The sequence below is a fragment of the Dreissena polymorpha genome, chromosome 10, assembly GCF_020536995.1.
Source record: "Dreissena polymorpha isolate Duluth1 chromosome 10, UMN_Dpol_1.0, whole genome shotgun sequence".
In the NCBI taxonomy this organism is placed as follows: Eukaryota; Metazoa; Mollusca; class Bivalvia; order Myida; family Dreissenidae; genus Dreissena; species Dreissena polymorpha.
In genome coordinates this window covers 21,469,281-21,485,920 of record NC_068364.1, presented here as the reverse complement: position 1 = coordinate 21,485,920, position 16,640 = coordinate 21,469,281, and the positions used below count along the sequence as shown (strand labels likewise).

At 33.7% G+C, this 16,640-nt stretch overlaps 1 protein-coding gene across 2 annotated transcripts; it reads right to left on the bottom strand.

Moving 5' to 3' along the window:
- LOC127847797 (uncharacterized) lies at positions 1–12,966 on the bottom strand. Of its 2 annotated transcripts, XM_052379959.1 has the most exons (3): positions 12,161–12,966; positions 1,172–2,629; positions 1–803 (listed from the first exon to the last, which is right to left on the bottom strand). In XM_052379959.1, exons 2-3 carry the CDS (start codon positions 2,271–2,273, stop codon positions 796–798), a joined length of 1,110 nt encoding a protein of 369 aa, XP_052235919.1. In that variant the 5' UTR covers positions 2,274–2,629; positions 12,161–12,966; the 3' UTR covers positions 1–795. The 2 variants fall into 2 exon arrangements, with proteins under 2 accessions (XP_052235919.1, XP_052235917.1); XM_052379957.1 differs by having other exon boundaries at positions 1–2,629.
- Between the last annotated feature and the right edge of the window lie 3,674 nt (positions 12,967–16,640).

Here is a 16,640-nt window from a genome sequence, read left to right as displayed (position 1 = left end):
TAGTTATATAAAATGTGTTTATTAAAAAAAATGATATCAGACGTTACAAGGAACATCACATATTAATAGTTTGAACTGCCAAATAATAACAAAACATCACGCATTACAGGCGGTTCATTTCAGTATAAAAGCGTAAAATATAATATAGTTAATAAACACTGTTATGTATGTTTACGACATTGCAACTGTACCCTTGTATAATATTAAGAGGTTTGCAGCACATTATTTGAGGTTACAGCTCTTTTTGGAAAAAAATGTTAAATTACTATCTTGTCAAACCTAGAGGACACAATAACATGCACTGTTCAAAAGCATCAAAATAACGGATAATACGTAAAACAGGTACACTGTTACAAATAAACAACGACATTCAATGTAAAGTATTCGGTATATTAAAAAAGTATTAAAAACTCTGCCAGATTTAAGTGTTTTCATAGAAAAATCATTTATCATTACCGCAATTATTGATTAATGGAATCGAGGCTTGTTACTATTTGAAGCCGAATAGAAATTCGATTTACAACATCATCCAGTTTGGTTAAGAATGTTCTATAGCTCTCTTCATCACCGCTATGGTCAATATGATCATCGCTAGTACTATTGCCAATATTACATACTGACCATATTTCAGATTGGTTTGATCGTGTCCATATTCGGAATCTTCTTATGATAACATTCCCCATGGCATAAATTTCCTGTAGGATTGCAATGTATTCCTCGGGTTGGATTTGCCGTGTGTTTTTAAATTGCCATTTGTCAATTGTCCTTTGTGTACAACCGAATTCTAGCTTCACATCAACTGCCTGACAACATGAAGCAAGTGTTTTAATCAGGTTGCGCAGTTCCAAAGGAGTCAGTGCTTCACAATATATAGTTACATCCTTTAAGCACTGAGGTAACAGTATGTCGGTATATTTATTCATATAAATATAAAAGATTTCCAGCAATTTAAGCGATGTTAGTGAATGGGCCAATACATCATTATGTTATCCGTTCAAACCTCTAAATTCGCATCTCAGATTCAGAGATTTAATATTTAGATCATACAGAGACGCCATAAAATCTGGATACCATGTAGACAATTCAATACTGAGTGTTTCCAGCTGTGTGAGCGACATTAACGACTGTGAAATTATATGTGCATCTTTCATGTCAAAACGGAATCTCTTACCTTTCAGATGAAGAGTCTTGACATTGAGACATCGGAGAGCCTCCCACAAACCTGGTCTGTCTGAGAACACTTCAATGCCGAGTGTTTCCAATTGTGTGAGCAACAATAAAGACTGGGAAACTGAATGTGCATCGTTCATCATGTCAAACCAGATTCCATTACCTTTCAGATCACGAGTCTTGACATTGAGACATCGGAGAGCCTCCCACAAACCGGTACTGTTTTCAATAGGTATATCAATAATTAGTGTTTCAAGCTCTGTGTGAGATGATAGTGAATGATACAAGGATGATTTTTGAGTCATTGTCAATTTTGTTGAATCATCCCCATACAATCTCAGGCAGAGACTCCTGACATTCAGACTGTTATGAGCCTCCAACAGACCTGAACTGTAATACTGCAAGTCAATTCTTAGCAGCTTCATTACTGAGTATGTCCATACCGCATGTGTCTCATCCCATCTCAGACTCTTGATGTTTAGACCATTAAGAACCTCCAATAAAACAGATATATCATCTGTTACAAACCACCTTATTTTATCAATTTGTTTGAGCGACGGTAGCAACGTTGACAAAGACGCTGGACGACTAATTGTAAAACCTTGGCATCGAATACCAATATCCAGAATCTTTATATTAAAAAAATTCATAGCAAACCACAGACATAGGCTGTCATTCTTCGCGTCTATACTTAGGCGTTCAAGTTGTTTGAGCGACGTAAGCAAAGTCACCAACAGTGATAACTGATTGAGATCTAAATTTTCCACAATGCCACATAGACAAAGACTCGTGATAATCAGACCGTGGAGAGCCTTCAACAGATCGGGCTTGGAATTCACGTCAATATAATTCGAGTCAATCTGTGAGATGGAAAAGGAAGGCTGCGACAACATACCTACATGACTCACTATCAGACCTTTCAAACCGATATACAGACTCAGAGCCACACGTTTAATTTTTAAACTGTACAGAGCCGACCAAAAATCGGAAGTTATGGCTTCTACGTTAATACTTAACGTTTCTAGACTTTGGAGCGATGCGAGAGATTGCGACAAAATTGATGCATCATTCACTCGCCAACCACCAATTTCCAAATCGTCCATTTACCGCTCAATACTATTCAGACTCAGAGACTTAATATTGAGACCACCGATAGTTTCCCACAGCTCTGAACTGTCATAAAAAATGTTGAACATGTCAAATGTATTGTTTACGCCTATCTTTATTGATAAGCGAAAACAGTAATAGAATGCGTCTCCTACAATATTGCACTCATTCAGAATACATGTCACCTTATGCTCGAGTGTTAAATGTGTATTGAATAGTTTGCGCATCCAAGAAGAGCTCACAGCGACTTTTTCCAAAATAATGCGTTTGAGAGAGGGCAGCAATGGAGAAGTGTCTGCACTATTGAAAACAATCCTGGTTGGAAATTTCAATGCAGGTAAACTGGTACAATCTGCAAATATATACATATATAACATTATATTTACTAAATATTTATATCCTAAGTCGCTTCAACAAATACAGTTCTACAGTTTTTAGTACAGTATAGACGTATTTAATATGGGGCGATATTTGCGCCCGTTTCGTACCATCCCAAATGACTATATTATAAACAAAAGCAGATACATACAAGTTTGTATTTGAATACTTCTTTTATCTCGTATCAATTGTGTGTTCATTTTATGTAATATCGAAAATAATATGTACACTAAAATGTTATCATTTCTAGGTCGCGTTTAACGTTTAAAATAACTCTGTGTGACATACTTCTACTGTACGCATTATATTAATCAGTCCTCACAATTTCATTTTAATAAATACACTTTGTCGTTAACAACTATATAAACACATATTTTCAATGTACAGCCTTATGACCAATTATTGTCTATTAAAATGAGTGTTTGTGTGTAAAGAAAAATTATAAATGTATTATGAATAACAAAAACAACACCCGAGCTAGTTTGTTAGGCCGGCAGAAAGAGTTCTTCATTAGTCTACGGCTCTGAGACGTTCTTTATAGTACATAATGAATCGTCAGTTTCCGATCTCGTGCAACCATGTATGATCAAATGTTAGCCAGCGATCAAAAAACTATATAAGACCACTTAAAATTGAACATGCCTAAATACAACTTTCTGATTATACTCCTTTAATTGACGTTTCGGCATAATGCCTTTATCAAAACATTGGAAATTATATGTTAACTATATTTTTACGTCTTTTGACTGCACAATTTAAATAACAAAGAAAAATATTTTTAAACGTCAAATGACGTTGTACATGATGACGTCATAAATGGCGTTATATAAAATGGCGCCAAAAATGTAAAAATTCGCCAAAAAATGAAATGACGTTAAACACTTACATATTTTGTCTTGATCTTATGTTAAATGTGTGATTTATATATTTAATAAATTGATATTTTACAATAAAACAATCATCATATGTAATTATAATCTACCTAAACTTATTATCATAAATTAAATAGGGTAAACTTATTTAATGACTTTAATTATTTCAATCCATATCTATGTAAAATATTATAATGATATTTGATTACATAATCATATATACTTGCTATTCTATATACCATATACACATTATTGATAAGAAAAATTGCATAAAGTACTATTATTTTTACATTCATTTATGTTGATAATTAATATAAAATGTTTTTCACATATATTTTTACAAGATAGTTTCCCGTAGCAAGACATCAAGTTGATTTTTTGTATTAAGTCCATTTGGTGATTGTGTTTGAAACTTCTTTATGAATTCCAATTCTTTAATAAGTCTGTTATAATGGGAACTGTCTCTTATTTGTGTTAACACTGATACACCCATATCCTGCACTCTGTGGCCAGCACCATTGGAATGTTCTGAGATTGGTTTATCTCTTCGTAGCCGCACGTCAGCCTCGTGTTCTTTGGCACGTTCCTTTAATGATCTGATTGTCTCTCCGACGTTTACCATCTTTTGGCATTTAATACAAAATATACCGTACACCAAGTTATAAATGTTACAGTTCTGTTTTATTGCGTCGTTTGGAATTTCACTTTTTGGGTTGTTATGAAAACCTCTTTTCAACATTTTACAGACTATACAATTAGTCTTACACGATTGTGGTATTAGTTGAAAACGTTTGTTTATTTCTTTATTTGTTTTTCCATGAACTAAAATGTCACCGATATTCCTATCTCGTCTGTATGCAACTATTGGTGCGTCTGGGAATACATTTTTCATTCTTTCTGATTTATATAGTTTGTCGGTATGTGTTCGAATTATTGAGTGGATATTTGGAAGGTTGTTAGAATAAGTTATAGCTAGTGGTACTCTCTTGTTGGCTGTTTTATTTGTTTCTTTCTTCTTAAGTAAGTCTTTCCTATTTAAATTATCAACTCGGGATAATTCATGGTTTACAAATTTATTTGGATATCCTCTTTTCTGTAGATTCTGTTTTAGTTCTTTTTCCGATGTCTGTATTTGTTTTCGTCAGAACATATTCTTTTTAAACGTATTCCTTATCCATAGGGTATAGCTTTCTTCACATTTGTTTGATGATCTGAGTCATATTGGACATATTGATGTTTATCGGTTGGCTTTGAGTATAAATCAGTTGTTATTTTATTATCTTCTAGTTGAATTTTTGTGTCTAAGAAGTCTATATGTGTTGTGTTCCATCTTAATTCTACTTTGATGTTTTCATGTATTTTGTTAGCATAGTCGAAAAATTTCATGAGTTCGTCAATTCCAAAGTCCAAACCTATCATATATGAAACCTTTATAGAATATTGGTTGTTTATTGTATTCAGATAATTGTTCATCCCATTTTTTCATGTAAAACAGGCATAATTTCTCCCAAGTTTCGATCCAATAGCTACTCCCTCTTTTTGCCTGTATTCTTGTCCACAAAATTCGATCACGCTATTTTCTAAAACAGTTTCAATTATTTCAATCACCGCTTCAGTGTTGATGGTCTTAGTACAACGTTTATTTAAAGACTGTTGCACGCCTCTAGGCCCTCTTTCTTTGGAATCGATGGGTATAACTTGACAACATCAAAACAGTATAAGATAATTCCTTCTGCTAATGGTGTAGTTACTTCCCTCTCTATAGCGTTTAAAAATGCTGTGGTGTCTCTTATATAGCTTTGTGTTTCTATAACATAGGTTTCTAGCTCCTTTTCTGCTACCTCTGCCATTCTTTCAGTATTTGTTCCAATGCCATTTACGATTGTTCTATACGGGTTGCCTTTTTTTATGTATTTTTGGATTTCCTTTGAGTTTCCCTCTTGATGGATATTTGGGTATCAAGTATTGTTGTAAGTTCTTTGAGATAATGCCGTTTTTAAATAGTTTATTTGCTAGTTGCTTTACCTTTTTGTTTGCATTTTCAAGTCCATTCCCATTAGTTTTTTTATATGATGTGCTGTCATTAAGTTCATTCCTGAGTTTTTCTACATATTCATTTGCGTCTGTTATCACTATTTCAGAACCTTTGTCTGCAGGCCTTATTATTATACTGGAATCATTTAGTAACGTGTGCAATGCTTGTTTTTATTGTCTTGTGATATTTGACTGTCCATTTTCTTTTATGCCATTTAGAATATCATTTTTAACTGCTTGTATATAAGCATCTAGCCACTTTTCTCTACCAGGTTCAGGAGTAAAACGGCTTTCTTTCTTTATCTCATATTCCTCCTTTTCATTTTTCCATTCTTGATTTTCATCCCTATGGAAATACTCTGCGAGTCGCATCCGCCTCTCCCATTCTGCTAGGTCACTGTGTATCTTTGATAAATCTACGTGTTTTTTAGACGGTACAAAAGATATTCCTTTGGATAATAGACTTGTTTCTGCTTCTGTTTACTTTCTTGAAGACAGATTTGTAACAGTGTCAAGACTATTATTATTTGTTTCAATTGTGTCTTTTTTTGCTGGTTTATTTTCACCCTTGTTTTTAGTTCTTTTATCGTTTAATTTAGGTTTTTGTGTATCAGACTCTTGTATTTTTCTATTTTTCTTATCTTGATAGTTCATTTTATGTCCTCTTTCTTCAAAATTGCAACAGGACTCCATTGTAAACCAATCTATTTGAACTTCCCTATTCATTCTCTCATATTCAGGAAGGTATTGATGTTTGTTTTGGTCCAATTTTATATGCAGTAAAGTGAAATGCTGCAGTCTTAATCTTAGGAATATTTTCCATTTTGTTTTAACTCCATTAAGTGGTTGGAAAAGAAGTTTACTTGTTATATTGTGGTCGTCAGCAAATATGCATATTTCACTGAAAAATAGGGTTGCTGCTGCATATATTTCGGCTTCAGTTGCCCACGATTCAACTCTTCCGTCACTAAATGAATGATTTTCTATATGCTTTGTGATACTTCTATCTACGTATTCTTTGTAAACATCTTTTAAGTCCTTCATATGGTTATTAATTTTTTGTCTAACTATTTCGTGCTTGTTGTCATTGTTATATATTTCTTTTGCAATACATCTGTAGAAACAGTTCCCATCCATTTTTATGGAACTTTCTTGAAAATTGTCTACTGTTACCAATGAAGATAAAAAGTCTAACTTACTTACATGCCTAAATATACATTTTATTAGTACAGTTCATAAAAAAAGCTGCTACAACACAGCTTTGGCGAAATACAGTTCTGGAATGAATCGGTCAAAATAGAAGAAAATGGAATGTAAACGACTGCATGCTATAGTATTGCTCGATTGGTCAGTGTCGGGTCGGCTACTACTTACATTACCCTGGGTACTCTTAAGTATACTTACATGTACCCCGGGAACAAGACCAATCGAGCTATAGTATTGAATCAGATGCAAACTTGATGCGATAATCGAAATGCATTATCAATCTAAAAACAAGAAATGTGTTTGTCAGAAACACTATGTCCCCTTCTGCGCCGCTTTGAGTTAGTTTTTTTTTTACCTTTGACCTTGAAGTATGACCTTCACCTTTCACCACTCAAAATGTGCAGCTCCATGAGATACACATGCATGCCAAATATGAAGTTGCTATCTTCAATATAGCAAAAGTTATTGCAAATGTTAAAGTTGGCGCAAACAAACCAACATACAGACAGACCAACATACAGGGCAAAAACAATTTGTTCCCCACTATAGTGCTGGGGGACATAAAAAAAAGCTTCGTCATCCGATTCTCTGCTTTATTTACTTCCTCTGTAAAAATATTCAATATGATGATATACATAGTATACTTTAATTTAAATAAGTGTGATAATAATAGCTGATTAAAAAAAGTAAGTATATGTATTCGACTAAACGCTCGTTATCCGCGTGTGAAATATGTTGTTTTAATAATCTTTAATGTTACTCAGATATTTAAGTTGATCATTTTTACTTTTATTTTGACACTGAACAAAGTATCAGATAACCATAGGTCTACAGTGGGGTTTGGGATATTGTTCCGGGATTAATCTCTTTCGAATCCCTAAATGAGAACCCTCATTTAGCCAAATTTTAGGGATGAATCCGTTTTCACCGCGTTTTATCCTAATTCATCTGTATTCAACCTTTTATAGTGGTGTTTTGTTAGATGAACTGCGTAATTCATCTGTTAAAAGATCAAGATCTACGCATGCGAAGTCTTTTAAGAGGTGACTTTGGATAAAATGAAATTAACCTCTACGCATGCGCAGTCCGCGTCAGCGATGAATAGAGATGGAAAAGCGGAGATTATCTGAGTTGTCGACGAGAAGGCACGAGTAAACAGCTATTTTTAGATGTAGAATTTACTTGTGTCGGTGTCCTGAATACTTATTATATTATGATGCATATAAAATAGTGGACAGCATATAAAATGCGTCATTTCCAAACTCAACAAATATGTTTTTTGTAGGTGCGTGTTTTAAATGGTACAACTAGGATTATACGTGATATGTACCATGCTAAACACCAAAGATATATCAATCAACACAGATTCGTGTCATCGCGAGTTTCAATCGATTCAGCAACCCATATTTCAGTTAAATGAGAAAGATAACGCATTTAATCGTTATAATGTTATCTACGTTTGACGGCATGTGGTGTCACAGGCATGCTAGTAAACGCTCTTAATTCACAATGAAAACATAGTATACCTTGAAGAGAATGCGTATGCGCCCCTATTGCAAATGTGTATTCAAAATGTTTATTGTTTTTCTTATAATATTCATTCTAAATAAGTGGAAGAAAAAACAATATATTATTTTCATTTTTTACAGTTTAATCTAACATTTACACTTTATTAAAAGAAATAAAGAAAAAGATCAGTTTATTAAAAAAAGAGAACATTGCAGGAACAGATTAAATTCGTCAATTTTATTTCAGCCTTTAGTTTAATATTAACTTTAAAATGATATTTAATTAATAAACATAATTAAAATTACAGCTTATCACGAATGCATACATGAACTGTTCCATAAAAAGTGTGCCACGGCCTGAAAGTTTATCTACTCAATATCTTCTGAACGACTTCATGTAGATTGAGTTTCAATTTACATAAAGTAGTGCAGACGATATTCAGTAGCAAAACAGTAATTTTGTAAGGTTGGCGCTATGGAAAAATAGGTAGTAGCCAATTTTAACGTTACGATGCCGACCCACGTCAAAGGATTATGAGCTCTATATCTGATCGTACCTGTCTCTTTGTGTGTATATGTGACTAATTTTATCATTATCAAAACTGCATTTGTATCAACGAGCATTGCATTATCAAAGAAACCGCATGTATAGACAGTATCGGGTAATTCCACATCCCCTCCCCTCCTCCCGCCTCACCAATACTTTTGTAACAACGTACTTGTAAAACAACGTAGTTTGCTGCTTTTTGGCTATTTAAAATACATCTGCAATTCATTAATCGTAAATTTACTTACGTTCTTCTTTGGTTTCAATTGGTCAATACTTTTCCATTGTATGCATTTATTCCGATTTAAAATATTCTTTATTAAATATTACATGTATTTATTTGCGCGTGGCGTCTTTATTAAGTCACAGCACATTGTAATTTGCAACAATCACGCATGGAATTTGAAATACGACAGGAATATTTCGCGCTCTTATTAAAACACGGTTTGTAAATGGCATTCATTGAATTGGAAACACTGTATATGCGTACAAAGAGACTTGTAGCAGCAAAAAGTACCACGTGGCTGTAGAAAAATGGTGGAAATCAGTTTTGTACATGGACATGGTAATATATCCATATACTTGAATACTGTTCTAACGCGTAAACTTGTTAAAGGTTATTGTTTTCACAATTTGCTTGCCATAAGTTATTGATTGCTCTTCAATTGCATTTAACTTTTCATAAGTTAAATTTGTGTACAGTATGTTTACACAAATTGATTACAGTGAACATGTGGGATGATGATGACGCCCGGCATCGTCTTAAATGTATTGTTTAATGAACCGGCTACCGGTTTACCGATGTCAATCAAAAATAAAAGCCGCTAATTTAACCCCGCCCTCATAAGCATGCTTGGAACCGATTGGGCGGTCTCATACCAGTTCGGCGAATTGAAAGTTACCTGAGAATTTCTCGTGACGCATCTGTGGCAGCATAAATGACTCTGTAATGTGGTTTAAATATTCGATAAAACGTCATGCTAGCTCTACACTTACCATTTAATTATCAATTACCTCATAGGGCGTTTATTGCGATTTCGCGCATAATATTATAGGTACCGAGTGCTCTTTTAAAGCAGGTAATATTGATACATTTATAGAGGAAACTTGTTTTTGTTTTCCAATCGCCATTTCTTTTAAATGTTCAACTTAAATCGCAAGCGTAAAGATTGTATCGATATTTGCGATTTAATCGATCGGAAACGCTAATCTCGCAGTATTTTTTTCGTTTAGAGCTTTTTCATTTACCTCTTAATTGATATTCAAACATGAAATGTTAATTTAAAAATAGTAAAGCTCAGGGCAATATGTACTTTTCAATGCAAAAATCTTGATTGGCCAGAAATGTTAGAAAGATTCACTTATGCATATCTCCGTGATGGTTCGCGTTAAAATAAAAAAAAATCTTAGGCTCAAATATTTGTATATAACCTTATAAAAAGATACTTACATCAGCAATATTTATAGAGAAACAATAACGTTATAGTCAATGGCGCATATGTACTTCTCAATAAGAAAATCCGCACCGGCCTGGAATGTTACAAAGATTCGCTAGCGAATATCTCAGAGGCTATTAACATTAACATAAAAAAGTTGTCTTAGTCTTGACCATTTCTATATTACCTTTATAATGATATGTGTATTTTTGAAGAAACAATAATATTTTAGGCAAAGGCAGAAATGTACTTTAACTAGTCTAAGTCGGCATGAAATCTCTCTAAGTATTGTTATTTAATACCCGTGAAAATGTTTACAGATTTTGTTATCACCTATATACTTTAATCATTACTTCCAAATAGAAATAATTAAGTTTTAGGCAATTGAAAGGTGTACTTGGCCTTAAAACTATTATTACGTATTGTTGCTTAATGTTGGTTCAGATAAACATATTTTTTCAAATATGTTATGTTTAATTTTTAAATCGCGTATAATTCATCAACGCTTTAAAAAATCGAAGCTTCCGTAGCGCATGATAACGCCATATAACAAAGGGAGATTAGCGACTGCCCGATTGATTTCACGTGATATAGATCTCGTTTTCGTCACGCACATTTCCGATACTTTCTTTTGGTTCAAATGGGCGTTTCCGACCTTAGTTTATTTATAGATCTTTGCTTTACTGCACCTCGTGATAATCAATCAGCCTTTTAACCACTACATGTGCGCAGTAATAGCAAAAGTTCACATTCTAAACTCCGCCTTTTCACACTTTCTTATGTGTAGAGTGCTGGCATCCCTATTTAGCCTTAACAATCCAAAACAATCCGTGTTCACCCCAAAAAAACTTTCAAAAATTCATAGACTGGATTATTAGAGATTAATACCTAAAAAACGGATTTTTAGGGATTAATCCTCATAAATATTAATCCCTTAGTAACCCCTTATTTTCGGAATAAAATACCTACCCCCACTGTACATCTTTCATAAGTAAGTTCTGCCTTTTCTTTTACTCGCAGTCGCACGTTTCGACGCAAGTATTACACACTTTCAAAGAATTGGGCATGTCAAAAATAGTGTTATTTTCAGCATTTGTTTTGTTACGGCTTCACTCTAGCTAGCATCATGTAATGAGGTTTGGAGAACAATATTCTGACACTTTTATTATTGTGGGATCACCTTCAAATGCATTGCGAAAAAAGGGGCTTAACATGCAAAGTTTGATGAGAGCTGAGCATCTAGCTTTGTAAAGGAGGATACTAGCTAACATATAGCTGATTCTTAATGCATACATCGAACGAAAGTTGTGAATGGTTAAATGTTGCACATTTGTATCAGTATGTTCGGCAATTATTGACTAGCACATCGCTAACTAAAATAAATACATCAATCTCGATCGTAGGTTCCCGTTACACAACACAAATAAACGATGCTTAAACTTGATATTGACGGTTTACTGGCTGATATATGCCGTAAATTATAAAGGAAAATCTGTAGGAATTCAGAATTGTATTATGTAATTTGAAGCTGTTTGCAAAATTTGCGAATGGCACAGTACTGAATTTGTTTTGATTGTTTTCTGTCTGTGTTCAGGTTTACAAATAATTGTAATTGTTTAAAATTATGTATTCTGATATTTTATGACATTAGAAAAACTGTTCATAGACACTTATAAGAATTCACGCTGCTAGTTTTAATGACCGTGTCTCAGACGAGGAAGACATTACGTGTTTATGATATTGTAAAACTAGAACACCATCTGCTGTTGGTAGGGAGGATGTATGGGTGAGGGGCAGTACATCATGCTAGATAAGCTCCAGTCTGCAATAGAACAACGGGTCACTCTGCAATAAACGAAACGATAATATATTCACCATGTTTACCACAAGTCATTTACTTACATTAAGGTGTAAAACACATGCAATCAGGCGTGTTTGACGATGTCTGAATGTCAGACAACCTTAGACCCCATTGGCAAAAAGATCCAAGAACAAATGTGACTGCCCTTTGTCACAGTGTCACACTTTTCGCTGTCTATCAAAGATAAACTAAATGAGAGTGAAATCTGTAATCATTTCAATTGAATATCAAGCGGTACGACGGTTTTAAATTAGAATAAAGGCTACACTTGTATTGCTTATCAAATCGTCGTCCCGAATTTGTGAGCAATTAGGACATTCAAAGTGCCAAAGTATCCTTATCTGACGTATTCTTGCATTAATATCGGATCATCATGGTCGTTAATGTTCAATATTTATATATTGCTTGTGATATTCTATGTGATATTCTGCAAAAACATGTGACAAGTTCAATTCGTCTTTGTGTTTTTTGCAACCTCTTGGTGGTCAATGGTTTGCACATGTCTGTACGCGATTCATTGACGTTAAAATCGACGTGAAGTATTTATGTTAATTTACTTACGACTAGTTACGTATCAAAGCGAATGGCTTATAACAAGACGGAAAAATAGGTTCGAACCAGATTGTGTTTGTAAGCCATTTGTGTTATTATGATAAACCCACAATTTACGCTTGTCTCTTAAAGTATGTGTACTAAAAAGGCACAATGGTTAATGTTGCTCGTGACTTTGCTAGGCTTATTTTGTTATAGGCACACCAAATGACACTGAGTCCACGGCAACTTGGCGTGATTCTGATAAACCGCGTGGCTCTAAATTGCGTTCCATGTTGTATACTGTCTGGATGTATATTCAGCTTTAAACGAGGCAAACATGTATAAGCAGCGACGTCGGCGTTTTAATCAACATCTTAAATGTCAGTTGCATGTGTTATATCGCATCACACATGCAACAGACATTTAAGAAACTTATGTGTACGAAATTTTATGTTGATTAAAACGCCGACGTCGCTGCTTATACATGTTTGACTAAACCATTACTCCAAATTTAGAAATCACTTAAAATATTTCAATAATTTTAAAGACGGACACAGTCTTTCAAAGGCCATAGTAGTTTAGATATAAATCAACTCGCGTAATAAAACAAACAGTTTAAGAACACATAGCCGCACACAAATAATGTTACTTCTGTACGATCGCCAACTCACCTAATAAACCCGTTCTGACTAGGTTATCTAACTCGACATACAAACGATCTGCCGGAACATAGTTCGCCACGTTCTTATTACCTTCTTACAACAATTTAGGACATGATGAAAATATGACTAAAACGCCAAGTATTTTTTGATATCCAGTTTGTACATGGTTCGGTTCATTCTTCGTCCTGTCTACGATACAATCACCTATTGCTCTACACCATTCCGATGTACGCGAACACGATCATGATCTAGAACGTGAACCTTAGCATTGCTTTAACAGTTCGTTTTGGTATGAGCTATAATTTTGTGGTGCCATGCAGATAAAATAAACCATATATTTGCAACCCGGGCTCAAAATTATCCATGCGTGTATGTAATCGATCGTGACAGTTTACTGTCAACATTGATTGTATCACGAATCCAGCTTATGAGTTTGAATGATCTATGCTATGTCACCTTCTGTTATACGAGACTGTTTCGATATAAAGACGAGATGAAATGTGCTCTAAACGCTGTTATTGTAAATGACGCCAATTGCGTGACGTCAATATGATTTGTTTCTGCTCCACACCCGTTGTATCTAGCTTTTAGAAACCAGTTTCAACCCCAATAATATATGTTTTGTATCGCCGCCCTTGTCGTACACTCATGGTAAGCCGTTAATCAATAGGTAAATTCAACATTTTGATAATTTTTGAAACACAAGTGACCGTGCACTGCTTACGCGGAAAACATAATGAACAATACAGAGTTATATTGCACTACGAACGTTTGAAATTTTATAGTCCATTTGCGTTCTGTATATAGAGGTTTGGCTTTTTGCGATGCTTTCATTTGACCAGTACAAATCGGCTAAATGTGCATACTATAAGATGTAATCCGCGATATAAATAAAACTATTCCCAAGTTGTCTATATATTTTCATATAAGTATTTAAACTTTAATTTGATCAATCAAATATATATGTACATCGATAACTTCTTTAAAGTAATGTATTGTGAATGCAATTTACGGAACAACAAATAACGCTCGTAGGTGTGATATTACAAGCTGACAGTGTCGTCCCTGATTAGCCTGCACAGGCTAATCTTGGATGACACTTTACGCACTTGCAGTTAGCCCCTTTTTCACAGAGCGCTGTCCATAATTCATTGTTGCTTTCATGCATAAGAGCGCTCCAAGGCGGTAACTACATATTTGTTTAAACATGTATTTGTTTGTGTTTGGTCGTGTTCTTTCCTATTTTGTCTAATTGTTTGTGAATTGCATTGAAGAAATTACCATCTTAGTGATGTTAAGTTCATCTAAGTGATGTTTCGAATTCTCACCTGATGATGTCACTGGAGGTTCACTGTTTCTTTCAACAACATGGCCGACAGGAGCGTGGCAGTTTTCATTATATGATTGTACACAATACTTAAAACTTCACTTTCTTGTCCAGTACTACTAGCAGGTTTAAATATATCATAAAGCAGAGCATTTTCATTAAAGACTCGTAACCTAATTTCTTAAAATTATATTAATTCGTTAAAAAACATGGCCGGCAAGGAGCTGGCCAGTTTTCCTCGTCAGGCTATATTGAACTCTTTTATTAAGCCTTTACAGACTGGGACAGTATTTGAACATAACTGTTCACAAGGCTTAGTGTGAGGTTCGGCTAGCTTTAAGCCCCAAATATTGTGCATTGACCATTCCACGGCGGTCACACAATCTTTAATCATTTTACCTGTGTTAAGATGGTTGTAAAATAAAAGAATTACTCTCCTGCTAATCTTTCTGGAGCTTCGTAATGAATCTATTGTTTTATCAATTTTATGTGTAATAATGTGTTGTTTAAACTGTCATGTTAAGTATAGTCGATTGTTCTCTTCGTAGCGCAAGTTTCCCCCTCATTATGTTTTTTTACCCTATATGTGTTATGGTTGTTACTGGTCCATCATTATGATTGTGTTGTGAAGGCCTAGATAAAATCATAGGCTGCATTGGACGCAACTCGATAAGCCTTCACATCCGATTGATTGTGAACAAGTTTATTGTGTCGTATTTGAACATTGTTACATAACTCAGTTAAACTTGTATTTTTTATTTATGTCTTTTTAGAATAGTTTCAAAAGACGGTGTTTCGGCTAGCATTCATGTTAGTACTTTAAACAAACTTATATGTATGATAAAATGTTATAACGCTCTATATGTTTTATTTTTATTTATAGTCTCTTTCGTCTCATTTCTGAGTGGAAAAGCGCATCATATACTACCTGTATATAAATGTATATACATTATTATATTTGTAACATTAAAGAGACGTTAATAAAAAAATATTAATGTACTATTATCATTTAACAATCTTATTAATATTGTTTTATGGTGCCCTTAACTTACTTCAGCGTGACCCTCTTTTACTTATGTGCGTTAGGGATAATTAAATATGTATGAATTTTCAATGAAAGAGAGAAATCAAATGTAATAAAGTTGTTATCTTATAAGTTTTAGGGCGACTATTGAAGAAAACACTTGATGATATCGAAATGTTTACCATATTTTATAAAAGGTTATTACTTTAATATCTTTATGGTAGTGATATCGTCACAAAACGGCTAAAATAATAAAAGCCCTTGCAAACACTATTTGATTCCTTAACTTCATTTAATAAAATTGTATTTTCCTTTCGCTCAATACTTGACTCTACAATACACGATTTATATATGGAACAAAGCTTTTCGTTCTCTGTACGGGGTTAATGGTCTTTAACATTAAAATTATACTATAATAGTGCATTTAACCTTCATAACCACGAACAATCAATATGGGACCAAATGAATCGTTGGGAAACACGAACATAATTCAGTTTGTTTCTTAACCCTTATTGTACTTATTTCGAGTGAAATGGAAAAGCGTTCAATTTAAATAATATTTAATATTTCGTTTTTCGTCTTAACACACTTGCTATGTACAACTGAAACATTTGGTTATAAAGTGCCTATGATCTAAGAATAAAATATTCAGTAGTTAAACATTTACAAGTATGAAATGATAATACATGTTGTTATTTTTTTCAAAACACTTAAAATGTTCGTGTGCAATTGGTTTTGGTTGTAGCATGAAGAACGATCGAGGGAAATATTCAAAGAAGTGTCAGTGTTATACATAACATGCTAGGGACGGTTTTTTATTAAAAACTATTTGTATACTTTCTTTAATTATATAAAACGTGTATTGTTTAGTTAATTATAGTGTTTTGTGTGTTAATATTTATTTTTATATTTATATATGACGATGTTTACATACCATCATCAAAAATATTTATTATTCAATATAATTTGATATT